At 37.3% G+C, this 26,081-nt stretch overlaps 1 protein-coding gene across 1 annotated transcript in view; it reads left to right on the top strand.

The window, feature by feature from the left end:
- The window catches only part of LOC131035107 (AP-3 complex subunit sigma), a 109,331-nt gene that overhangs the window by 12,660 nt on the left and 70,590 nt on the right, over nucleotides 1–26,081 (top strand). The window contains exon 2 of the mRNA XM_057966745.2: nucleotides 5,688–5,730. Within this exon, the coding sequence (XP_057822728.1) occupies nucleotides 5,688–5,730 (43 nt within the window). The remainder of the gene's footprint in view (nucleotides 1–5,687; nucleotides 5,731–26,081) is intronic.

Genomic DNA, 26,081 nt, shown 5'->3' with positions numbered 1-26,081 from the left:
TGCATACTTAATGATGGAATGGCAAGAGGGATGGGAAATTCAGAATTGAGATGCTACTTAGTTGTATTTTCATTTGGTACATCGACATTATGAACTCCAAAGATTTGAATTAGGGGGTTTGGGGAATGGGATGCAATGATGCCTAGGTGCGAGGGGATGGAAAGGTTTGCAGGCTTGAATAGGTATAGTGGTGAGACAATAGGGATCAAACTTCAAAGAAATTTGATGTTGGAGGGAGTGGGTGTTGAGCTTTAGAGATATTTGACACAAGAGGGAGTGGGGATTAGGATTAAGAGATACACAATGTTGGAGGGAGTGAGGACTAGGAATTGATGATACTTGATGTAGGAAGGAGTCAGAATCAAAATATTGAGTTCATAGGGAAGCAAAGGTGAATGGGGAAGTGAAGGTTTGTGGGTTCGCAAATGGCAAGGGAATGGGAGGCAAGGGATTGAGGCTTTTGCATATCCAATAATAGTGGGAATTGGGGAATCAAGGGAAAGGGTACCAAGGTAAGGAAATCATGGAAAACCATAGATGACAAAGAATTGAGAAAGTGGGGGTGCAAAGAATGAATGGAAGGCATGATAGTATGAGAGAAGTTGAAATCCCATCGAGGGCTTGAAAGTGACTTAGACACCTTCATACTTAGCATTTGGGACATTACAAGTCCACCCTTTCTAAAATTGCTTGCCTGCAATTTACATTTGGATGCTTCAAGTCTTTAGTCCTTCCCAAGTAGCATTTTGTGTAGGTTAATTCTTCCAACAAACTGGATACTCTATAATATCAATAAAAACATTAGGTACCAATATGAGCTTTCCCTAATCATGCAAAGGTGGCAAGTTAATAGAAGGTTTGACATGTTGTCCAAGGTCTTTCTTGAGGTGGGACACATGGAAAACATTATGGACCCTTCTATTTTCTAACAATATTAACTTGTATGCAACTTCATCAACTCTCAAGATCCTATAAGGCCCATAGAACAATGGTTGAAGTTTTTAGACCCATTGCGATTGATGGAGGTTTGCCTATAAGCCTACAATCTTAGAAATACTATCTCCAACTTAAAATGACCTCTTGGTGTGGTTTGATTTTGATCTACATAGAATTTTTGTCAATTTTGGGCTTTTTGGAGGTGATTTTTGAGTGATCTTAATATTTCTTTGCTAGGCCTGGCCTAGTCATTAGTTTTGGCACTCCGCTATCAGTGAACACCAAATCAATAAAACACATCATAACCATATAATTGCATGAACATTGACATACCATGGGACATATGGTGAGTGATGTTGTAGTAGTATTCTCCTAGATTCAGCTATTTAACCCAAGTTGATGGTTGGTCTAAAACATAGTTCGTCAAACACCACTAAAATCACTTGTTCACTATCTATTTTCGTCCATTTGTTTGGGGATGATTGCTTGTGTTGGGAATGAGTTTGTTATTACTTAAATGCGACAACTTTTGCCAAAAAGAGTTGAGGAACCTACTATCTCTATCACTAAAAATATATTAGGCAACCCGTATAGCCTAAACATTTATTTGAAAAATAAATCAACCATGTGACGTGCTTTGAGTTTGAAAAATTAGCAAATATGTGTGCATACTTCGTTAGTATATTCACAACAATATAAATGCAATCTTTGCCATGTACTTGGGGAGGCTTGCAATGAAATCCTAGCATATGCCTTTCCACTTTTGATTTGGGATAGGCGATGGCCAAAGCAAGGTTGGTGGAAAAATATATTTTGCTTTATTTTGCAGATAGGTCATGCTTTCTTTGATGTGCCTGAGGACATCTTTTTTCAGGCAATTCCATGACAACCTTTTCCTAATTTGCCTATAGATCTTATAGTGTTTTAGATGTCTTGCTAATAGTATCATGTAAAGTCCTTATTATGTACTCCATTATGGATTTAAGAATTAGGAAGATTCTTTTTTTATAGAGAATGAGATCATTTGCTACTACAAATTTGTTGTCATTAACATTTCCATTTAGTAGATATTAACAGAAAAAGATGTAGGAAAGAAACCAACCCACTTTTTTTTTCTTCAATAAAATGGAACTATAGATTCAGAAATTACAATGCTACAACCATATGGGCTTGATTCACTACAAAGAAAATCAACTCTTTAAGAAATCTCTACAATTCAAAGCCACAATTTGCGTTAAAGAAGCTGCCTTTTGCAACCTCTTTTCACCTCTTTATTTGTCACCAATAACCGCCTTAGAATGTTCTAGAAAGTGTATTTCTCCTTTTTGGATGCCCAAAGTTCTAGCCATTCATTTTCTTGCCTAGGAAGATTTTTCATTTGAAATTTGAATTTTGGTAGCATAGCTTCCGGGAGCCATAACTTTTGACTCGGGCATCTTATTTGCTATTATAATATAATGTTGGAAAGCTTGCAAACAGATCTACAATGCTGAAATTATTTGAAGATTATTTCATCCACTTTTGAGCTTTTATGAGGCTTCTAAGGGCTCCAAATTTGAGTTTGAAACCTTATAGAAGAAATTTCTTGGGACAAAAACTTTAATATCTCCCAAATGGTACAATATAGTTATGATATTTTTCCTCCATTCACTTCATTTTTCAATTCCGCTTCTTGTGTAAGTTTTCACTTCCATATGTGCCTATATAGGCGGACTTATTAAAAATAGTAGGTGATAATGTTTGGCCTTTTCCGACTTCTGACTATCCTACACCTTGTAAGTATCATCATGGGCTCCAAAACAACTAAAGAAACCTACAAAACAAAAGGAAAATACAATTTTATTTATCAAATTTCCAGAGTCCATGCTAATGATTGTGATATATTTCTGGATTGAACTGTGTAAGAATTTTTGCATCGATGTTTCGCGTCACACTCCATGAACCATCATCAAGATGAAAGAGAACAGACGAAGGAGAAAATTGATAGATTGCAGACCAAGACAGAAATAAAAAGATGAGAGGGGTAGCAGTGTGAAGTGTGCACACAATTCAAGGTGTAGGGAATAAATAAAACCATAAAAATTAGAAAAAAGAAAACTAAGAAGATACTTGACCAATAAAGGAGAGGAAGCAAAAGAGATAAAAGACTACAATAACACAATAAAGAGGAAAACAATAAAAAGAATAATAAAAATGATAAGAAAAATAAAATGACAAACTAAGAAAAGAAAAGAAATGAAGAAGAGGCAATAATAATAAAAGCCTAAAAGATGAAATACCAAAATTAAAAACCCTTAAAAAAAGGGAAAAGAAAAAATAACAATAAAATAACATTAATTGGAGAAAGATACCTTTTAATAATACCTTGTCAGTGATATTATTAATGATATCTTATCTAATTATTGTTGTCTTGATAAAGATAACCCACCTAAAAGACTAAAAAACTAAAAAATAATGAGAAAGATAACAAAAAGGTATATAAATATATATGAAAAATAAAAAAAGGTATTCTCAATGATTTTCTTATCTCATAAGTGTTCTCTTATTGAGAAATAGACTAAAAAACATAAGTCAAAAGACAATCTCCTGAGCAACTCAAAGGGAGGGAAACAAAAGAAGAAAGGGGGGGAATGAATTAAACCTAACCCAAAGGGAGAAAAATCAAGCTAAGAGTGAAATGGGGGGGGGGGGGTGGGGGGGGAAGAGTAAGGAGGAGAGAAAGGAAAGAAAGGATGGAAGACCAATAAGGAGGAAAGAGAAGGCTAGGAGCAGAGGAGGCTGTGGGTTATGAGATTATTTAATAGTGGAATCCAAGAGAAACTAAGGTTCCAATCTTCAGCTCTATTAAGATTAGATGGGTGGTTGTGAGTTTAAATCGCTTCTTTGAGTTTTCCCTTGAATAGGTTATCTTCTTTAGACAAGATTTGGGTATCTTCTAAGCAAATATGGTGTTTGGTGGAGGTAGAGTCGTCGAGAAGGGCTGATTTGAGAGCACGCTCATGTTTGATGTCAACATTGTGCTCTTACAATCTGGTTTTGAAAGAGCAACCGGTCTCACCTATATAGGGAATGCCACAAGAACAAATGACTTTGTAAACACCAGACTTGAGATAGATGTCCCTAGGGTCTTTGAGAGGAGGGATGGGGTTTCTTAAAGTCAAGATGGGCTTGAAAGCACAAAGAAGGCCTTTTTTAGAAAAGATTTTGGAAATTTTATGAGAAACCCCTTCAATATAAGGGAGGGAGGCAATGGGTAGGCTAGAGGGTTGGATTGAATTAGGTTTGGAGGAGAGATTAGATTTTGCTTGGTTGAAAGTTTTAGAGATGATTTTATTGCTATAGCCATTCAAAAGGAAGACTTTATGGAGATAGGACAATTCATGGGGTAAGTTTTCTTTGTCACAAACACGAAAGGCTCTCATGGTAAGAGTTTTGAGGATGCTAGCTTTTTGGGTGGGGTGATGGTGGGAAGAAGAGTGGAGATAGAGATCGGTGTGAGTGGACTTAAAAAAAATTGACGAGAGAGGGTACCATTTGGTTTCCTAGGGAGCAAAATGTCAAGGAATGGGAGTTGGTTGTTGGATTCAATCTCTTTGGTAAAAGAGATGCAAGGGGCTAAACTATTAAGGTGGGCATGAAATTATTCTAAGTTTTCAAAGCCATGCGGCCAACACACATTGGTGTCATCAACATAGCGTTTCCACCACCGTGGTTTAAGAGGAAGAGATTGGAGGGCCAAATCTTCAAACTGCTCCATGTATAGGTTAGCTATAATAGGTGAAAGAGGGGATCCCATGGCTACACCGTCGACTTGCTCATAGATTTCTCCTTGAAAAGAAAAGAAAGTGGACCCGAGACATAAGTCAACTAAGAAAGCCACTTCCTCATTCGTCTTGCTTCTAACAATATCGACGGCATCAAGAATAGGAACTTTAGTAAAAAGAGACGCTATGTCAAAAGTCACCAAGATGTCCCCAATTTCTAATTTCTTATCTTGATTGTTGGCTCTCTTTTATTCTAAATCAATAAATTTTTCATCAAGACATAATAAAGCCATGCTGTACTAATGTGTGCATTCATACATGTATCTGTCACTTTAATGCCTTCAATATTTCTTTTAATGTCAATGAACAATTTGGTTTATTATGAACTTGAACTTTTAATAGTACATGTGAGTGAGTAAGAAGAGCTTCTGGGAAAAACTGTGTTTGTTTTGTTTGCATCAGTGTCTTGGATAATACTCTGTGATCCATCTTCAAGATGAAGAAGTAAAGACAATAGGATTGCATGAGTAGCTCTATAAAAGCATGGAAACCAAGAAAATTAATTAAGAATGTGAAGACGAGAAATTACACAAACAAGCATACAGTTAAGAGAGTCAATAAATTGCTGAAAAAGGAGATTAGTTGTAATTTAAAAAGAAGATGAAAATAGTTATAATAAAATTGCAGTGAACCTATGCAAGGAAAGATAGATGGGATAAGAGGGTAAACAAATTAGGTAAGCAAGGAGGGATAGAAGTAACTGTAGGGGTTGGTATAAAAGAATGATGTGAAGATTTGGTGACTATGGTTAAAGTTTCAATATGGTCATTGTACAGTAATTTCTCAATCGAAAGTTTTAATTTCTTTAGTTTCTTTCACAATAATTTTAATGTAGCTCATCACTTCTAAGATGCTTCTATTAAGAATGCTTGTCAATGGGTAATGATTGGAATAGAACTGATTCATTGCTGTTTATGTGGAGATCAGTCTGTGGAGAAGCAACAGGAGCTGATTCGAGACATATATGGGGGTCAGTATTTATAGAGATATGTTTTTGCGTATTGTATTTCTTTTTCATTCTTTTTCTTCATTAAATATCACCTACAGATATGCATATACATATTCACATACATATTCATGTCCACATACACATGCACAGCATATGCATATTCAATAGATATGCACCCCTGTATACATATATGTATTCATATGTATTAGTGTACGAGACATGTCAAATTTGGACGAGGACATGGGATCTGGGCCTGAGGTACACTTGATGATGTTGTGGCTTGAAATCTTACGAGATTTGCAGGCAATACTTGTGAATCTTATCAGATTTTTGAGTTCTGTGTTGAGACCCATGCTTTTCTATAAAAAACAAAAATGTTATATAAAACACTAATAAAGTTTACACCTGCCACTAAATCTTGATCCATGGCTAAAGAAGGATAATAGGACCCTAAATAAACAGAAAAGACTTGGGATTATGAAAACAATCAAGCATTGGACCCTAAATATTGAGAAAAAGACTAGGATTCACAAGTAATGCAAGCTGCTGCATTAGAAGTATTTCCTTTTGCAGAGAATTAGCTATGTTTCACTGAGTTTCTGGGATAGGAATGACAAAGAATGGGGGGATGCATTTTTAGGGCAGATTTTTTTGAGGCCATTTTTGGGGACGACAAAGGGGAAAGCTACATAAAAAATAGGGAAATTTTAAAGATTCATATGATAACATTGATAAGACATTCATCATTTTGACATATACATCATAGAATCCTTAATACAAAACATAGAGTTTTACATGCGAGTCAAACAAATTAATATTAGTAAATATCAAAACTCAAAACTTAATTGCTTCTAGAATTCATTGTCAATGTGCATAGGATATAAAATTAAAAATAACAACAAAATGCTCAAAGGCTGCGAGTTTGAACTTCAAATGTCAAAATGACAATGCCACCAAAACATAGTGATAGAAAGTATGAGGCTACCCCTAACTGGCATTTGGCAACATTACATTAAAACCAGGGTTTGACTTTGAGTCATTGCGACTATAAGGGACTGCCTCATCCAATGGAACTCCAATCAATCCTTCTTGTGTCTCATCAATTTGGGTGGCATCTTTTGGATCAAACTCCCGATGTAAAGTTGGAGTTTGCCAATACTTTGAAGTCTAATGATCTTCAAGTCACAAAATACTTTGCATTGCCACCAACTTCTTTGCTTGTCTAGAGGTCATCTTATTCCTCTTGATAGAGTGAATGAAGTTGTGTATGGACCAATTCCTCTCCTCAATAGACGAATCGACAACCTATGAAAGGAAGCGAAAAGTGAGTGAACCCAACTTTGGTGTATCCTTACTGTGACATGTCCACCATCCAATAGGATCAGTTTGAGTTTATGTAGCTCTATCTTCGTCTTTGGTTTATTGAAATGCCGGACTTTGAAAATTAGTAAAGGAAAGCCATTGTGTGTGAAGTATACTCGACTCCGGACTCAAATACATCTTTGGAAGGGCCTTCACTAGCCCTTATTTCACCTCTTCATCATCACAAGGAGGCAACTTACCAATCTTTGGTGCATACTATTTGGAATTTAGAGAAAAGGTTGCCATATGAAGCGAAGTGTTAATGGTGTTCTAGCCACACATGACAATGGGCTTAGTGTGTTGCTCATATAATCCTAAATTAGGATCCTTGTTACAAATTGCTTGCTTCATTTTTCCAAGCATGTTGTCAAATGTCTCATAAATCTGTCCAATAATGGGAGAGTCTGTATTAGCATATCTATTGATATCTAGAACATGTGTGATGAAGAACCAAATATGTCTACAAACAAAAATTTCAAAAAAGACAAGTTAGAAAATTAAAATAAGAAATTTAATAATAAAATTAACGAGTTATTAAAAATCAATATTTCTTACCTCATAGTGGACCACCAATCATCGTTAAGGATCATATGTTTTTCTCTCATTTATTTCTGACATACATTCAACCCATATGTCTTGTAAAGCCTAATAGATGAGAATATACTCTTGTGTAGCTTCCTATATAATCTGTTTTGCAATGTGATACAACCACACTCTACAACCCCCCCAATTTTTTTTTTGTCTTTGTCTAGGGCTGTCGCTAATTGGAGAAGAGGTTTTTGGGGATTAAATGGGCCTTTTGCATAAGGTTTTAAAACTTCGGAGGGGCACTCCTAGATTTTGTGGCTGCTGTTTTAATCAAGTAGGAGTTTTTGCTAGGAGCACTTTGGGATGAAATTTTGGTAAATGACACTATATTTTTGAGATGATTATTTTTGGCCATTTTATGAGAGCTTGAAGGATTCTGGCAGAGGATTTGTTTGTACAGTTGTATGGAGTACATATGATCTTACGGACTTGACAGGTCATATGTGGGTGGGCACAGTTGGAGGTCTATATATTTGGTGAATATTCTTGTTTGCACCAGACGATCATCACTTTTGCATTACTTGGTATAGTTTGTGGTCTTTTTTTATTAAAATCATTTTTTTAAAATTAAATGTTGCCAAGGACAATTTGGCTCAAAGTTCAAGTGCTGGTCACAATGATCAATTTTCACAATTAGCAAGGGGCTTAGAGTGAGCGACCCATGTGTGGTATGTGGTTTGTTGCTGCCATTGGCAACAAGAATTTTTAAACCTTAAGCCTTGTGGGTGGTCTTATGAGGGTTTGGGTGCTAAGTTCTCGGTGGCCAAATTTTGCCCCTTGATGCCCAAATAAGCCATTTTTTGAGATCACTATAACTTTTTGCTAGTGTCAAAATTTTGCAAATGAAATATTGAGGGAAAGTTGGTTTAAAGCACTTAGTGGCTATGTCACAGGGTTCACCGAATTTTAGCCATGGAGTTTGAAATTTGGTGAACTTGAAAACGTGAGTAAAAATTTGTTAAAATTCGCTCTATATTCGTATGTGTTAAGGGCATAGTTTTAAAAAAAACAAAATGTTTTTTAAGGGTTTTTCAGGTTGAGCGATGTGATTGTCCTCATTTGTGAATGATTTTTTAACGCTTTCACTGTCAAACAGCGTGAATGAGCATATTTACCGCTGACCAGGATGAAGTTTCATATAGTGCTTTACAATGTCGAAAAACGGGAGCGGAGCCTCATACTTCAGCTGCCGAAACCTTAAAACAAATAAATTAGCGCACGGAAATAGGGTCAACGATAATAGAATAGCACAACTTTTATGCTTTGTGGTTGGAGAAGGATTGACTTCTCTTTTAACTTTAAATACTTAGATTTAAAGTTTAAGTTTTGTTTTTATTTTAAATTTAGTTTATTAAAATAAAATTTAATATCTTTAATTTCATGTTTTAAATCATGTAGATTTGTTATTTAATTTGTTTTTTTATTAAATATATTTTTGTATTAAGCATCTTAAAATCAGCAGATACAAAATTTGAGAGTTTGGGCTGGAAACCACATAGTCAGACTATAGAGTTAAAGCATAAGTTGCAGTAGCTAAACCAGGCAGGAGATCAATAAACGATATACAAACATTTAGATAGGAGCTGATTACAAAATTATACAAAATGATGGACGTGTCCCATCATCACGGGGGGTACAGCTAACTGAACACAAAGGAGGAAACAGGGTCATTGTTGTCGCCCACTGGGGGGATCCAGGCAGTCCATCCTAGTTCTCCTTCGCACCAAACCAGTACATTCCCTTCGGCAAACTGATCTCTGTAAGGGTGAGAGGGAAGTCCTTCCAGCTCCAGCTCTATGAAGTCTTCTCTCTGCTGGCGTGCCTCCATCTCTTGCATGAATCTCATCAGCCCTTGTTCAAAATGAGTCTTATTGCTTCCCATGCGGTCCCATGTGAAGCCATGTGAGAGTTCTCTTATAAAGACTAGAGTAGAGCCATTCTTTAACCACCTATCAAATTTGTCCTCCTCCATTCTTAGTACCACTGTGACCTGCATAGCAACAAGGTAAAAAATGAGTCTCCTAAGAGACTCAGTGAGGTTCCTACTCTTTCCATTAAACACATCATCATTTCTATATTTCCAAATGATCCATATAATTTCCAAAGAAAGAACAGACCAAAAAAGATTAGCATGTTTCTTGCCACCTCTAATATAACCAAGTACCATCTCTTCAATAGAAAAATAGTTGTTATTTAGTGAGATCCCAAACAGATTCCAGATTTCTCTAGCAAAATGACAACCAAAAAAGATGTGGTATACAGATTCAGGGATGCGGCAGAGTTTGAACAACAAGGGGTCTCCGTTGAAGTCCTTAAGAGGTAGTTTATGCAGAAGGAGCCTCCAGGCAAGAAATTTCTTCTTTGGCTCAGTCGGGGAAGACCAGAACCTCGAGAGGGCAGAGCGCCAATGCAAGGAGTCCCAGGAAAGGTTCCAGGAGCAGTTAAGGTGGTCAAGGATATCTCCAAAATCAACAAGGGCAGAGTAGATCATTTTGGCTTTGATTTGCAAGAGGGGGGAACCATCTAACCAGCAGAGGGAGGTTAAGGGGGGCGGGGAGGCTGGGGAAGGAGCAGGTAGGATGGAAGCTAGTGCAGATTTGAGGACGGAGTAGGTTTTGGCCTGGGAGAGGGGGAGGTTGAATTTAGAGCTAAGAGATTCCCAGGAGATGAGGGTGCCTTCCTTCAGAATGTGTTCAAATGAGACTAGCCCCAGGTTGTGCCATTTCAGGGCTGAGCATCCTTGAAGATAGGCTAGCTGTTTTCCATTGTGCAGAACATTCCACCAAATAGACCTTTTCAGATTAAGGGTTCCTTCCTTATCTGTTATGCCTTTATTGCTAATAAAATGTTTAACATGGTTCCAGGCTTTCCAAATCGATTTGAAGACTTCTGACCTTGCAGGGGAGACCTCAAAACTCCCAACAATCAGATCAGTGATGGGTAGGTTCTTCCATTTTTTTCCTGATTTTGGGGTGGAGCATTGAATATTGTTTCTAACAAGCACTTTCCAGGGTTCGTTGCCATCAATTGCTTTACAAATCCATTTGGCAGCCAGGGCAATTCCTTGAAGTTTGAGGTCTTTGAGGCCAATACCTCCCTGAGCCTTAGATCTAATACACCAATCCCATTTAACTGCATGTTGTTTCTTTTTGCCTTTTCCATCTAACCAGAGGAAGTTCCTGATCTGTTTTTGAATGTAGTTGAACTGATAATTGCTGAATAACCAGGCTGAGGAGCAGTATATGTTATAGGAAGATAGCAGTTTTTGGTAAACCTGATAGCGACCTGCCAAGGAAAGGAAGTTCCGATTCCACTTGGTGAGCTTCTTATCAACCTTATTTTTGAACCATTCCCACATTTCTTTTAGGTTCGGAGAGATAGAGAAGGGGATTCCCAGGTATCTAATGATGGTATCTAGGCCTCCCCACTTTAGGTCAAACTTAGACAACTAGATAGGAGGGGCATCAGTCCAACCTAACAGGGTAGACTTGTGTAGGGCAATTCTACTGCCTGATGCTTTGCAGAATATCTCTATATTGTGAAGAAGGTGTGATAGATTCTCCTCTTCTAGGGAGAAGAGAATAGCCGTGTCATCTGCAAACTGTATATTGATGACTTCTTCTTTGTTAGGGAGTGTTATTCCTTTAACCTTAGGAGATAAGCTGCAGTCTTTTAGTATGTAGTGCATAGCATTCGCAGCCAGGACAAACAGGGCCGGGGCAAGAGGGCACCCCTGCCTAATTGATTTGGACAGAATAATGTTATCAGATTTTAGTCCGTTTACTTCCACAACTACATTGGCATCAGTAAGAAGTGTCTGAACAATCCTGCAAAAGGAGTCTGGGAAGGCCAGACTGTCTAGCATCTGTGTAATGAAACCCCATTCTATCCTGTCATATGCCTTCTCGAAGTCTATTAGTAACATAGCCCCATTCTGACCGGAGGCTTTGGCCCAATCTAGAGATTCCCAGCAGATGGAAGTTCTCAAGGATAAACCTGCCTTTCACAAAACCTATTTGGGTAGGGCTGATAATCTTAGGTAGTATTCTGATTAACCTGTTTGCTACTACTTTAGCTAATATTTTGTAAGAAACATTTAGTAGCATGATAGGCCTCCAATTCTTGACCAAAGTCTTGTCTCCCTCTTTGGGGATGAGTTTGATAAGCCCTTGATTGATCTCTTTACCAAGAGTTCCTTTGGAAATGGCCTCCAAATATAGGGCATGGAGGTCATCCACAATCCATTTCATATTTTTCTTATAGAACTCCACTGGGAATCCATCTGGACCAGGGGACCTGTCGTTACCCATAGAGGAGATGGCCATGACTATTTCTTCTTTTGAAATAGGGCTCCCCAAAACCTCACAGTCCTCCTCATTAAATTTGGTTGGGGTTAATTGCTTAATAAGGAATCTAGCTTGTCCGTGTTCTTCACTTACTTCCTCTGAGGCGAAAAGCTTTTGATAATAGAGGGAGAAGCATTGCAGGATCTCTTGGGAATCTGTGATGTGAGTGTTATTGTCCCATATAGCATTGATGTTGACTTTAGCCTCTTTAACTTTGAGCATGTGAAAAAAGAATTTGGAGCCCTTGGCCCCCAATTCCAGCCAATTTAGTTTGGCCTTGGTTTTCAGCCCTTTAATTTTCTGGTTCTGAAACTTCCTGAGATGGTCTTTGATTGTCATCAGAGTGCAGGTGAGGTTGTCATCATTCGGAGAGTTTTGAAGATTCATTTCTGCATTACATAGATCCTCCTGGAGAAGTCTTTCAACCCTCTTTTTATTAAATATATTCAAGTTTAATATTCTAAATTATAATACATTTATTATTTAGTATATAAATTTTGACATAATTATTATTGATATATTAATAATATTTAAATTGAATATTAAAATGTTATAATATAAATATGTTCTAAAATTTATTATAATATATTCAAATTTAACATAATATTATTTTATTTTTATGGAATTTATATTTAAAAAATATCAAATTTATTTAAGGCGAATTTAATGATGGATTTTTTTTCGAATTTTTTGATCTAGCCGAACTTCATCCAAATTTCATTGTTGTCGAACACAAATTCTAACTCAAACCTTGTGACTTAGCTTAGTGGTGTAGTCCATTTTGTGAAATTTTCTTGTTGGTGCATCTAATTGCTAATTGAAGTTAGATGTTCATTTTTGGCCTCCGAGTTCATAAATTTTTGTCTCAATCATCAATTTTCACAATTCTTGCATCATTGCAAAGGTATTGAGAAGGTCTATCAAGCTATCCATGCACCTTTTCCAGATTCAACCCCAAGTACATTTTTTTCAAATTTGTTCATATTTGCATTTGGATGGATTATTTGGACATTTTGGCACTTGGGAAAGTGTTTTTTTGATCAGATCACTTGTTCAGTTGCATAATATGATTTCATCTTTGATTTTATCATTGGAGGAGCATATAATTGTTCTAATCATAGGTTATGCATTTCATTCTTCCGTAATCATTCTAAAGACAATTATGAATCTTAGCAAAAAGGCATCTTGATGCATTGTAGGTGGTTCAATCTTTTGCCTCATTTTTATGGAATCATCCTTGAGCTAGAGACACATTGGAGTAAATCAATTTGGGGTGATAAAAATGATCACATCATAGGATTGATTTGTACAAGCATTGTACTAACATATTTGGGACACTTACTATTATACCATAGGTATCATGTGCCCACGTACAATTTGGACCAAATTTTGAGAGAACTGTGAAGAGCCACATAATCATCCATTGCCAAATGATCTTGCATTAGATTACCTCATTTCTGTTGATGATGTTGATAATCTACTCTTTCATGATGATATTTTAGAGGAGCTTTAATATGATGGAATGCTTGAGCGTCTTGATAATCAAGAGACCTCTCTTGTTGCTCCCTCTTCTTTAATTAAATCCAATTTTCATTGCTTCATCAGAGTATAAAGATTCTTCTTCGAGAGCTTCCAATGATTCTTTGCATTAGGTAAATCATAGTCTTTCAAATTCATCTTTGTGGGATGGTTACTTGATAGGTATTTCAGATTTGTTTGTGGAGTCTCACATTTCAAATTTGGATGAAATAGTTGAGGGGTTATCTCTCCTCGATGACAACTCCATCATAGTAGTTATATCATCTTCGTCTTTGGATCTAGTTCAACATCCACTTCATCTTGGTTTGTCACCTTCTCTACTGATAGCACATGTACCTGATTTGATTGTGGCATCATCATCTTCCATGGACATGGTGACACATGAGCAAATTTCAGAGACGCACTTATGATACATCTAGATTCTTCTTCCTATCAATTCTTATTTGGAATGGGAAGCATTTTTACATCTATTCTTGGTCTTGTTTCTTTCCAAAGGGAGAAATGTTGTTTGTAGGCATTGGATTGTATTTTCTTTTCAAGCATTCACTGTGTCTGCAGTAGATAACTCGTTGTAGGGGGCTACATAGTCTGTCTCTTTCCCTCTTATAAGACAATTGACCATTTACTTGTGATGGATTTCATTTTTGGGGGGTTTGGAGTTCTCCTTCTATCACTTATGTTTGTTTGTATCTTTTCTCTCTTTGGAGAGGAGTTTTATTCCACTGGGTTTTCTCCTTGTCTTTGTTTGTGAGAGATTGTAGTAGATATAATTTATATGCCATTCCATTTTTTCCTAATGTTTTGAAGGGCAGTCCACAATATTTAAAAGACAATTTTGTACATTTTATAGTTAACAATGAGCTGTTTGTTATACTTTTCCATATTTTTCTCCATTCTTTTTATTGCTTGTTCATTTCTTGTAACATTTGGTGTCCAATGTAGGTTTTTCCTTGAAATTGTATGAGTTTATGGTTATAGGTTTTGGAGGTTCTTATTTGTGCATTGTTTTGAAATAATTCATCCATGTTGCTTAATATATAGTTTTTCTGTAAGAAAAATGTATGAATTCTTGTTTTTCCCCCATGATTGCCTTGTTGCTATGAAATGTTCACCCTTGATTTTTTTTGACTTTTCCATTGAAGAGTTTGATAAACAATACTTTGCCCATAGAAGCAAAAATCTCCAAAAAGTCCTGATTACACCTGATTTTTTGCGAATTAGTCTCATGGATGATTTTTTACCCCCAAAAATCGCCGATTTTAAAAATGATTGACTACGATTTTCAACAATTGTTTTACATTTAAGTTGCGTTTGAAACCTTAATCAATCTCTTGTGAACTTGTGAAACCCTTGAAACCTATGAAATGGTGAATATTTTACGAATAATGCAATTGCACGATATTTTTAGGGCATGACTACAAATGGGATCTCGCCGGGCTGTGCATAGGTTGAACTAGTTGCAAATTTGTAGGGAGTTGAGAGGTGGTACAAAAGTAGACAATTTTACATTTTATAACTTCATGGCATATAAATAGTATTTACACAAAATTCAACCAGTGCATACAAATAGCTGAATAATTTTTTAAATAAAATTTTCAATGTGCACATCCCAAGGACCTTTCAATTCAAATGCACAAAATAGAAAACATTAAATCTATTTTATTTTGGTGGGGCTTCCATCCAAAGAGATAGTATTTTACTATTATGATAGGTGAATGATCTATATTTCGAGGTTATATTTTAGCTCGTTGTGCTTAATTCATATGGTGTGCTTACTTTGTCATGGTTTCAAATGTCGAGGTTTCTGTCAATGCTGTTAATACGGTGTCACACATGGTTTTGTTTTGTGTCTTCTTCTTATCTACATCGAATGTCAAATAAAATTTTTGATGTGCACATCGCAAGGATCCTCCAATTTAAATTAACAAGATAAAAACATTAAATCTATTTTATTTAGGTGGGGCTTCCATCCAAAGAGATAGTATTTTACTATCATGATAGGTGAATGGTCTATAGTTTGAGGTTATATTTTAGCTCATTGTGTCTACTTTATATGTTATGTCTACTTTATCACGGTTTAATTTTGTGTCTACTTCTTAACTTGAGTTTTTGCACAACTAAATTGTTATTGTGAAGATTGGTTGGTTATTTTGTCCAACCAATATTTGATGATCGATCTTTTTTTACAGTGGTAGTATTAATATTATATTTTCCTAAGTTAATTATTAATGCTCAATCATATAATATATTGTAATTTTAGTTTCTTGTTAGAAACTTTCTATTTTGTAAATCCTTGTAATTTATTTATTGAGCGTTCTTGCTCATTGTTAATATATCAAAATTTTTACCAATTGCTTGCGTAATATGGTATCAGAGCAAAGGCATTAAAAATTTCGTCAATTTTTTTTGGATGCAATTGTTTTCAAGGAATTCAATTTTTTTTGGAGCACACAGTCTACATTCTCTTTGGTCTGTGCCGTCGAGTTTGGCTTTAGCGCCACTTTTCCGCTATTCCTTGTAACGCAATTTCTTGTTTTTTCGGTGGATGCTTTTTTTAGCGGTGGCTTCTGCTTTGGATCTTGCGTGACCTCCTCGTTGTGACCTTTTTCACACATCGCTCCATTGCAAATGGGGACCCTCTCTCTTCTCTTGCTTTCTAGGGTTTTTGTTAGTGTCCCGTGACCTTCCGCTTCGGTTTTTTCCAAGCCTTGCTCAGTATTGAACAATTCAAGTCCTAAGGATTGAAAGTTAGTTTGTGCAAATCATGAGATTCCAGAATACCAACACCGTTAGAGTGCTTAGAAAGGTCAAAGGACGAAAATTGCAATTGATCTGGACGAATTTGGACAACTTCCTATTTTTAGAAAGTTTGCTTTTTTGATTTTTCCTATTTTTTAGGAAGTTTCGTTTTTGGCATTTTTAGCCCAATCCCCGGTATGGCTATTTTTAGAAAGTTTTCCCTATTTTTTAGGGATGCCTACTTTTTGCTCTTTCGGGATGGGAATCTAGGGTTTGCCCGTAGACCACTGACCAGCTTCGATCGGGACCCAAAATTTCCAAGTTTCGACCTAAAAAGCCAGTTCCCTACATTCTAGGAATTGTACTGCTTCAAATGGTTGTCTAAATATAGATTTCAAATTTCAAGTTAATCTGGTTAATTTTGGTTAAATTGTGAAATTTTGAAATTTTCCAAAATTTTTATCTAAGTATGGCTAATGGATAAGGTTGAGTGTCATGACAGGTGTGGAAGCCTCAGCAAAGTCCGCCCATGTTGGGGACCCTCCAAAAGTCCGCGATGTCTTGGATAAGCCATGAAGAGGGGCTCTCAAAGTCCTCTATACCTTGGAGAAGCCTTGGGAGTGGTCTTAAAACTCCGCCCTATCCTAGCGAGTTGATGGCCAACACTCAAAAGTCCGCCCTAGGGGAGGTGTTCAAAGTCCACCCTATGCATTGGGGGCATATCAATAAACTCCACCATGTTTAAGTTGGGGAGCCCATGAGGAGAAGCCTTCTAAACTCCGCCCTCCTTGATGCCACCTGTAAACTCTGCCCTATGATAGAGAGTCATCAAGAGAGCCTTCCAAACTCCGCCCAAGCATGTCAAGTGGTGGTCACGCTTTGTCAAAACTCCGCCCTATCCATGAGACCTTCCAAAGTCCGCCATGAGGAGATGCCATAGAAGTCCGCTCTAGGAGAAGATAGTTCAAACTCCGCCTTGGTTGAGGTCTCTCCAAAAGTCCGCCATGTTGAGAGAGGTGTCTAAAGTCCGCCATGAAGTTGGAGGCTCAAAAGTCCGCCCTCATGAGAAATGAAGAAAGTCCGCCATGTTGGAGGGAACTCCAAAGTCCGCCATGCATGAGGAAGTAGTCAAAAGTCCACCTTGGTGATGTTTTAAAACTCCGCCCTATGCCTTGAGTGGGGTCACTTCAAAAGTCCGCCCCCTTGGTGATAGACTAAAAGTCCACCTTGGCTAGGAGAGGCATCTAAGACCACTATACATGATGAAGGAGGTGCCTTCAAAACTCCGCCCTCCAAGCATGTGGGAGCCTTCCTAAAACTCCGCCCTATGTTGATGACCAACACTTAAACTCCGCCATGCAAAGGAAGGGCATCAAAGTCTGCCCAAGATGCTAGCAATGAAGAGGTTCGCCTTGTTAAGGTCACCCAAAGTTTGCCTTGGTGGGGGTAACACCAAAGTCCGCCCTATCCAAGGAGATGATAGAGAGCTTCTTAAACTCCGCCATGCCTGGGAGAGGTAAGGAAAGTCCGCCAAAGTTTGATGAATATGAAGGTGAGTCTTCAAAAGTCCGCCTAAACATAAAAGTCAAACAAAATCAATGAAAATACAAGTGATGTCATAAAAATCCTCCAAGATTTCGAACTTAAATCCAAAATAGAAAGTTTTCAAAAAGAGGATATTTGAAGAGTGATAAGGATTTCGAACTTAAATCCAAAATGGAAAGTTTTTAAAAGAGAATATTGGAAGATTAATAGATATTTCGAACTTATAACCAAATTGGAAACTTTTGGAAGATATTTTCTTCAAACTTGGAAAGATGACGACACTTTCCTAAAGAGTGAAGTTAGAATTGGAAGTATGAGTTGGAAGGTTTTAAGTGTTTCTAATTGAGGATTTAACTTCATTTACAAATACTTCATTGTAAACCTCATCTCTACACCAAGAAGTTCGAAATTACTAAGGAGAGCTTAGTAAAGTATTTTCAGTTTGAAGAACATTTGGAGAAAGTTTTGAATATTGCTGGAAGTTGGATAAACTTTTTTGACAAAAGTTTCACAGATTTTTTTGAGAAAGACAACCAGCATAAGGAAGAGTTATTGAATCGTTCTTGAATTTCCTGAGTGTTCTTGATAAAATTCCAGCCTTACTTCGATTTGTCCGAAGGTGAAATTAAATTCATGATGCAGATTTATGAATTTTCTGAGTATTTTCCAGAATTTGAGAAATAATTTTTAGTAAATTTATTCGAATTTCTAGGGAAAGAAAATCATTTCTTTTTCTTTTGGCTAAGTATAAGAAATTTTCGGAGTTATAACACTGGGTGTTGATTCATGATCACAACCACCCTTGAAGGTTGAAGGGTTTTTAAGGATGAAATTTCAGTTTGGCCAAGTATGAGAATAAGATAAAATTTTCCAACACTTCGCCATTTCGCAGCCCCGTTTTTTTCAAATTGCGAATTAATTTCTAACTTAAAATTTCATTGTTTGCTTGCAGATCTTGGGCAGTATGAAATTTCAAGTGGATAAAGATGCTCCTCCGGAGTCAAGGATGACTTCAAAATGGAAGAATGTTAGCGACACCAACCTCAGACGCATCAATCTGAGGGAATTTAAGAAGCGAATGTTTGGTCTGGACAACCTTGTGCCTACCACCATTGCGCGAAAGATGATGAAGAGTGGCATCATGCATGCTGCTGGTTTCCTCCCCACCATGCAATGCAATGAGTTAGTGGTTGAATGCGCTAAACATTACAACCCCACTAGTAAAGATATTGTTGCATCTGATGGAAGGGTGCTAGCAAACTGTAAAGCGGAAAATCGAATCCTAGGTGTTCTCCCCCACTCCAAGGAGAAAGGGGGTCACTGATTGACGGTTTTCACTTAGGAGGGACTTTACATTCAAAAGAGGGGTTGAAACCCACAAGATCCAATCCCACACAATGCAAGACTGGATTCTAAATGAGTTTCAAGGGTTGAGACATCAAGGATACCCTCTTTTGTAAAGAATGTAGATAGAAAGATTGAACTAAGAATGCATGTAAAGTAAGAAAGATTCGCTTATAAACAGAGATAGGGATACGGGATGAAGCTGCGGACCTGGAAGTAGCAGTAAAATGTCGAGATGATGCTGTTCTGCAAATTCGAGCGAAAGTTGACGGGACGATGGCGTCCGGCGTGCACACGGTCCTCCGAAAAATCCGCGAAACGAAGGGGGATCTGTTCGTCTCTGCACAAGGGTTCCAGATCTTCAATTACAGCCGCGTACCTGCAACCTACACACAGAAAAGAGAGGACGATTGGGGGGTTAGGGATTAGGGGTTTGCCTTTAGGTCAAACCTCGGTTTTGGAATTAACCAAGAAATGAGAATGCTGTAAATGTACATGTTTGTAATGTAAACAAGTACTGATACCTTGTTGTAAGAATGTTTGTATTCTTACATGCAAAGGTGTAATGAATTTTGTATTTTGTATATTGTAAGTGATCTCCTCTTCAATGGTTGAATCCTTGTCTTGAATGCAACACTTAGCCTTGAATGGAGACTTAGAATGCTCAATTGCTTGAAGGAATGCTTGAATGCTTGAATGTTTTAAATATCGCTTCCGCCTCTTGCTTGCATATATTTTCCTCTTTTTTCTTGCCTCCTCAAATGGGAGGGGAAATGTAGTTTATATACTTGTCAATTAGGGCTGATAGACTGATTTTTCCGACCTTAGGCCGACTAGGAAACATTATTTCCCAATTTGCAAACTTAAAGACTCGATGCCCAAAAGAGACCGGGCCCAAAATAGGGCCAGGGACCAGGGCGCTGGGCGCCATGGTCCCACCTCCTGGGACAGCAGGGTGCAAGGAAGGATCAGGCCAAGGTGCAGAAATATGCCGTTTTTGGTGCCGTCAACAGGTTTCGGGGTCTCCATTCAGGTTTAACGTTGCGCCGCCATCGTGAAGACCCAAATGCAGTCGAAATTGCAAGTGTCGCAATTTTAGGATGCTACATTTAGCCCCCACTTTAGCGGGAGTATAAGCGTACGCCCATACTTTCGGTAAAGTACAAGGAAACAACATTGAAAAACTTTCACCATGTCAAGAAGGCAAGATATACCAAGCCCCTAGTGGACTAAGGATCTTATGACTTCAATTGACAAAGTAAAAGGGAAGATCACGAGGGAGAACCATGACTGTCAGTAGTAAGGTTCCCTCACTATGAGTCATGCAAGAAAGATATCAAAAATTTTCAAGGCAAAGCTAAATTTGTCAAGAAATTTTCAAGTATCTTGAAGAGATATGAACGGGGTGTATGGCCCCCTACGTTAAAGCGATCGCACACGCCTCATCGGGGGTGATTGCTTTAAGGTAGTGATACACATAAGAAATGAGAAGGTAAAGGAGCACGTTATCGCAAGGATTTAGCCCCCAAGTGTGAGATAAGCCCAAGGATAATAGACACAAAGCACAAAGCACGAGGTGACTTCGCTTTCCTTGGGTTCAGTATGCTGTATGATAATTCATGTATATCATATGTATGTATGCATAATTGTTCTTCATTCCCCAATCAAGGAAAGTCACCTAGAAGGGAATACCTGTGTCGTTTGAGTCAACATGAGAGAGACCAAAAGAGATCTCAATGCTTTGCATTGTCCTCAAGTAGACAACACTAAGGACAACGAATAGAAGAATGAGAATAACACATAGAAGAAGTAACAAAAGAGATCAAGAGAGGAGGAGAGAGTCTGCTATGCTAATGAAACTAGTCTAGCATGTCATCTACCCCCCGATCTTGCTGATCAATGTTTCGGTGAGGCAGGGAACACGCTAGAGGAGGAACATCTAACACAGCAGATGGAGCTATCACAAGATCCAAACAAGGGCTATGTGCATGTTCCAAGCCACGTTGTTCTTGTCTAGGAGCTAAGATAAGTGCTTTAGAAAATTCGTTAGATAAATGGTTATCAACATCAACATATTCATAATCACTATCAGAATGAAGAGAAGTAATATTTTCATCATGAATAACATTTTCATCTATATCATCATCAAGATTTATAAAAATAGGATCTTTAACTCGCACAGGATCAAGACCATCATGCATCTTATGTTTAGGAGATTTTGGCTCAATTTCTGGTTGAGGAGAAAATGGAATAATGCTAGCTGAAGGTGTTTTTGGGGATTGCAAAGTTTGAGAAGCAGCTGCCTGAGCTCTAAGACGACGCTTTCGTCGGCGTTCACGTGCAGAACGATTTCGTCTAGTCTTAGTAGGAAGTTGAGAAGATTGAGGAGGAGGAATGTTCTCATCCTTATCACTTGGGTGTTTGGGTTGTGATCTCTTAGGTTGGATAATAGAAGAAGAAGAAGGTCTCTTCTCTCTATAAGAGGGAGGAGGCGGAACTGCTCCATATAAAGGAGGAATATTTGGTTTAGGAAGGAGACCAAGTCCATCATGACGAGGAGGTATAGGTCTACTTTTGGAAAGTTTATTAGACATAGACATAGTCACATCCATAGGGATGGGTTGGGAATCTTCTTGAGGAAAGACATTAGTTTTATCTTTCAAAGGAAGAACTTCCTTCTCAAGAATGATAGGAATATCAAGTTTGGGTGTTCTAGGTTCACTTAGAGATAGGATCATATCTTTTTTCCACTTTTGATAAGATTTGAAAAGATGATCACTTCGCGGTGGAAGAGATCGGAATTGTTTAGGCCAGAAATAATCAATAGGAACGCTAGAAGTTCTTTCGGCTGGTTTAAAGAGACTATGATTGATAGTAACAACTTCACCATTATGGGGAAATTTCAAACACTTGTGAATAGGAGAAGCAATAGCTTTCATGGCAGATAGCCAAGGATAGCCTAGCTTCACACGAAATTGTTCGGACGATGGAATAATAGCAAAGATCACATCAAGGGATTTATTATGGACCTCAATAGGTAATGTAATAGAACCAATTGCAGGAGAAGAAAATGCATCAAATAGTTTCACAACCACATTTGTTTTGTCATAGATCACTTGATTCAATTGCAAAGTAAAAAGAAATTCTTTAGTAATGATATTAACCATGCAAGAAGGATCAATAAGCACTCCACGACAAGGTGTATTCTTGACTTTTGCAACTATATATAGAGGACCATCAGGTGCCCTGATAGTTTCACTGGAATCAAATGTGATGGAAGGTTCTTCAGGGATTTTCTGCTGTTCCACAAAGTTAATCACATTCGGAGTCATAGACACAAGATCATCAGGTGAGACCGAGGAATCATTAGTATCAATTGCATCAGAGGTATAAGAAGGCCATGGATCAGTAAAAATCTTGAGATTTTGGTTAGGAGGAGCTACAGATGTGTTGCCTTTATCATTCACACCAGAAACAGAGATAGTATTATTATCAATCAAATCTTGAATTTTACCCTTTAAAGCAAAACATTTTTCAGTATCATGCCCAGGTTGACGATGAAATTGACAAAAAGATTTGTTATCAAAATAGGGTGAATTAATCTTTGTAGGATCTATTTGCCTTATAGGAGGAAGAGTAAGCACATTTTGTTCCAATAACTTATTCATAATACTATGCAATGATTCATTCAAAGGAGTAAACTTTCTTTCTTTCTTGAAAAACTTAGAAATAGGAGGCACACCTGATGCTGCATTCACATTGTTGTTGATGATGTTTTCTTTGAATTTAATGGACTCTCTGTTCGGTTTAAACTTCCCAAATGGTTGTTGACTACTATCACCCTTATCACTCGGAGCCATAGGATTTGCTTGTTCCATTTGACTCACAGTCAGTTGATAATTGTGAAGAGTTGCGCACAACTGTTGGAAAGAAGTAAACTCAGAAAACAGAAGTTTTTCTCTAATATCTTTTTGTAAATTAGAAGTAAAGATTCTTTGAATATCATTGTCAGGTACTGGAAAAGAAATTTGAGCATCCAAATGCTTATATCTACCAATGAAATCAGTCACTTTTTCTTTAACACCTTGTTTACAATGCATTAAATCAATCAAAGTAACTTTAGGAGTTATATTGTTTTGAAATTGTTGAATAAAAGCATTTGCAAGTTGTTGGAAAGAATTAATAGAATAGGAAGGCAACGAGCAATACCATTGTAGAGCCTTGTCTCTTAACGTTCTAGTAAACAGTTTTGCAAGCAACCTTTGGTCATGAGCAAAATCGGTACATATTGTTTGAAAAGTCTTAACATGTGTTAGAGGATCACCTTTACCATTGTAAAGCTCCAATTGTGGGAGTTCAACATGCTTAGGGGGAATAGCTCGAACAATGTCAAGAGAAAGCGGGCTCGCAACATCAAATGTGGGCACACTAAACTTAGATTGATTCATAGAGGCAATTTGTTGTTGTAAAGAAGAGACAGTTTGTGCAAGATTGTTAATGGTCGCTTCAGTCGAAGAGTTCATATTAGATGTGTTAGATTGTGAAGGAGGTATTATGTTATTGAAAGAAGGTATTGATTGAGAGTAAGGTGGCGGGACACCATGATAGTTAGTCATAGGAGATGATTGGAAAGGAGGAACACTACAAGGAGGAATGGAATGATTAAACGAATTGCCCCCTTGCGCCAGGTTCATTTGTGGAGATGTAATAGGAACACTTATTGAAGGAATGAATGAAGAAGTTGGATTAAATGAAGGAAGAGGGTTAATTGAAGAAGGAGGATTGCCCCCATGACTGGTGATCATAGGTGGAATGTCTTGTATTGAAGTAGTCATTATGTTTGATGTAAAAGTAGGTATACTAGCAATAGAAGTCGTCAAAGGGATAGAATGATTGACTTGAGTAGGAGGTTGTGTATAACCCAAAGTTTTAGCACAACTCTTCATAGGCATCACATTTGAATCCACAATGTGTGCAATGCTACGCAAAATATCAATTTCATTCTTATCACTTTGAACCATATGTTTTAGACCCTCAATTAAAGGAAGAGCTTGACTATCGGGGTATTCTTGAGACATCCATTGTCGAAAATCATCAAATTGGTTATCCAATTTCGAAAGTTGTTCTTCAGAAACCTCATGGAGAGCTTCTTCATCATTAGGAGGATTAGAGGAATTACCCGTGTCCTCGTTAAAAAGGCCATTCAAATTAGGTTCCATCTCCTCAGTAATTAAACCTTGGAAAGACTTAATTCTAAGGCTTCGTCTAACGGGAATAGTGTAAGTAGGGCTTATTGTTGTAAAACTCATGCACTAAAGAGAGAGAGAAGATTTTGAATTTTAGAGGTAGCAAATTTCAGTAAAATCAGCCAATCTCCTAGATTTAAGCTGTTAAATGCAATCAGGACAATCTCCCGAAATTTTGGAAAAAATGTCCGGGACCGTGGCGAACGGAGTGCACACGGTCCTCGCAACTTTTTTCGAAATTTTCAGGGATGAAAGTTATGATGATTTTAAAGCTAATCTGAAAAAATTGAGTGATTTTACGATCTGTAGATAGGCCAAATTAAAGTTGCAATCTCAAAATTGAACCCTACCAAGATTGTTGAAAAATGCAAAATTTGAATTTTGAAAAAGAGAGGGAAACTGAAATTTTGAATTTTATGATTTTAGAGGGAATACTAAAAGCAATGCAGGTTTTGAAAATTAAAAAATTGACTCAATTTCATACAAAATTCAATTTTGAAAGTGGAAATCAAGGTTGTTGCAATTAAACATTTAATTTCAAAAGTCACAAACTGCAAAAATTTGAATAAAGCACTGAAATTTCGAATGAATGCCAACACACTTTTCAGATTTAGGATAGTAAGAAACACAATTTTGACATGAATTTCAATTTCAATAATTTTTGAATGATTATAAGCCTTAATCCAAGCAATCGCTAGACCAATTTTGACTTTAATTTTGAAAGTGTTAGAATTAATGAAATCAGCCAAAATTCTGGATTTTAGCAGAAAAATACAGTAAAATCTAGCTCCCGAAATTTCGGAAAAAATGTCGGGGACAATGGCGCTCGGGGTGCACACGGCCCTTGCAACTTTTTTCCAAATTTTCAGGGATGAGAGATATTATGATTTTGTTGCGGAATCCAAAGTTACAGCCGATTTGGAGGTGTTTTGATCAGTGAAATCATCAGTCAAAGGCTGAATCAAGAGGGTTTTAAAAATTAGGGTTTTAACACTTAACCACTTAATTTTCAAAATTAAAGCACAGATTTGATTTGATAATTTGCAATAGGAGGGCAGATCTGAAACAAGCATTAACAATTAAACATTTCACAAGCTCAATTACTAAAAAGAAAATTTTAGGGTTTTTATGCAATTAACCTCTAAAATTTGCAAAAGATCAAACATGGAAATGTAATTAAGGAAGCAAATTTTTTTTTTTTTCAGATCTAACCATGAATAATCGGAATTAGGATGTTCACGTCGGGTTCACCAAAATGTAAAGCGGAAAATCGAACCCTAGGTGTTCTCCCCCACTCCAAGGAGAAAGGGGGTCACTAGGATTGACGGTTTTCACTTAGGAGGGACTTTACATTCAAAAGAGGGGTTGAAACCCACAAGATCCAATCCCACACAATGCAAGACTGGATTCTAAATGAGTGTCAAGGGTTGAGACATCAAGGATACCCTCTTTTGTAAAGAATGTAGATAGAAAGATTGAACTAAGAATGCATGTAAAGTAAGAAAGATTCGCTTATAAACAGAGATAGGGATACGGGATGAAGCTGCGGACCTGGAATTAGCAGTAAAATGTCGAGATGATGCTGTTCTGCAAATTCGAGCGAAAGTTGACGGGACGATGGCGTCCGGCGTGCACACGGTCCTCCGAAAAATCCGCGAAACGA

Source organism: Cryptomeria japonica, chromosome 6, assembly GCF_030272615.1.
Source record: "Cryptomeria japonica chromosome 6, Sugi_1.0, whole genome shotgun sequence".
Taxonomy (NCBI): Eukaryota; Viridiplantae; Streptophyta; class Pinopsida; order Cupressales; family Cupressaceae; genus Cryptomeria; species Cryptomeria japonica.
The sequence above is the reverse complement of the archived record's forward strand: the minus strand, read 5'-3'. Positions and strand labels throughout refer to the sequence as shown.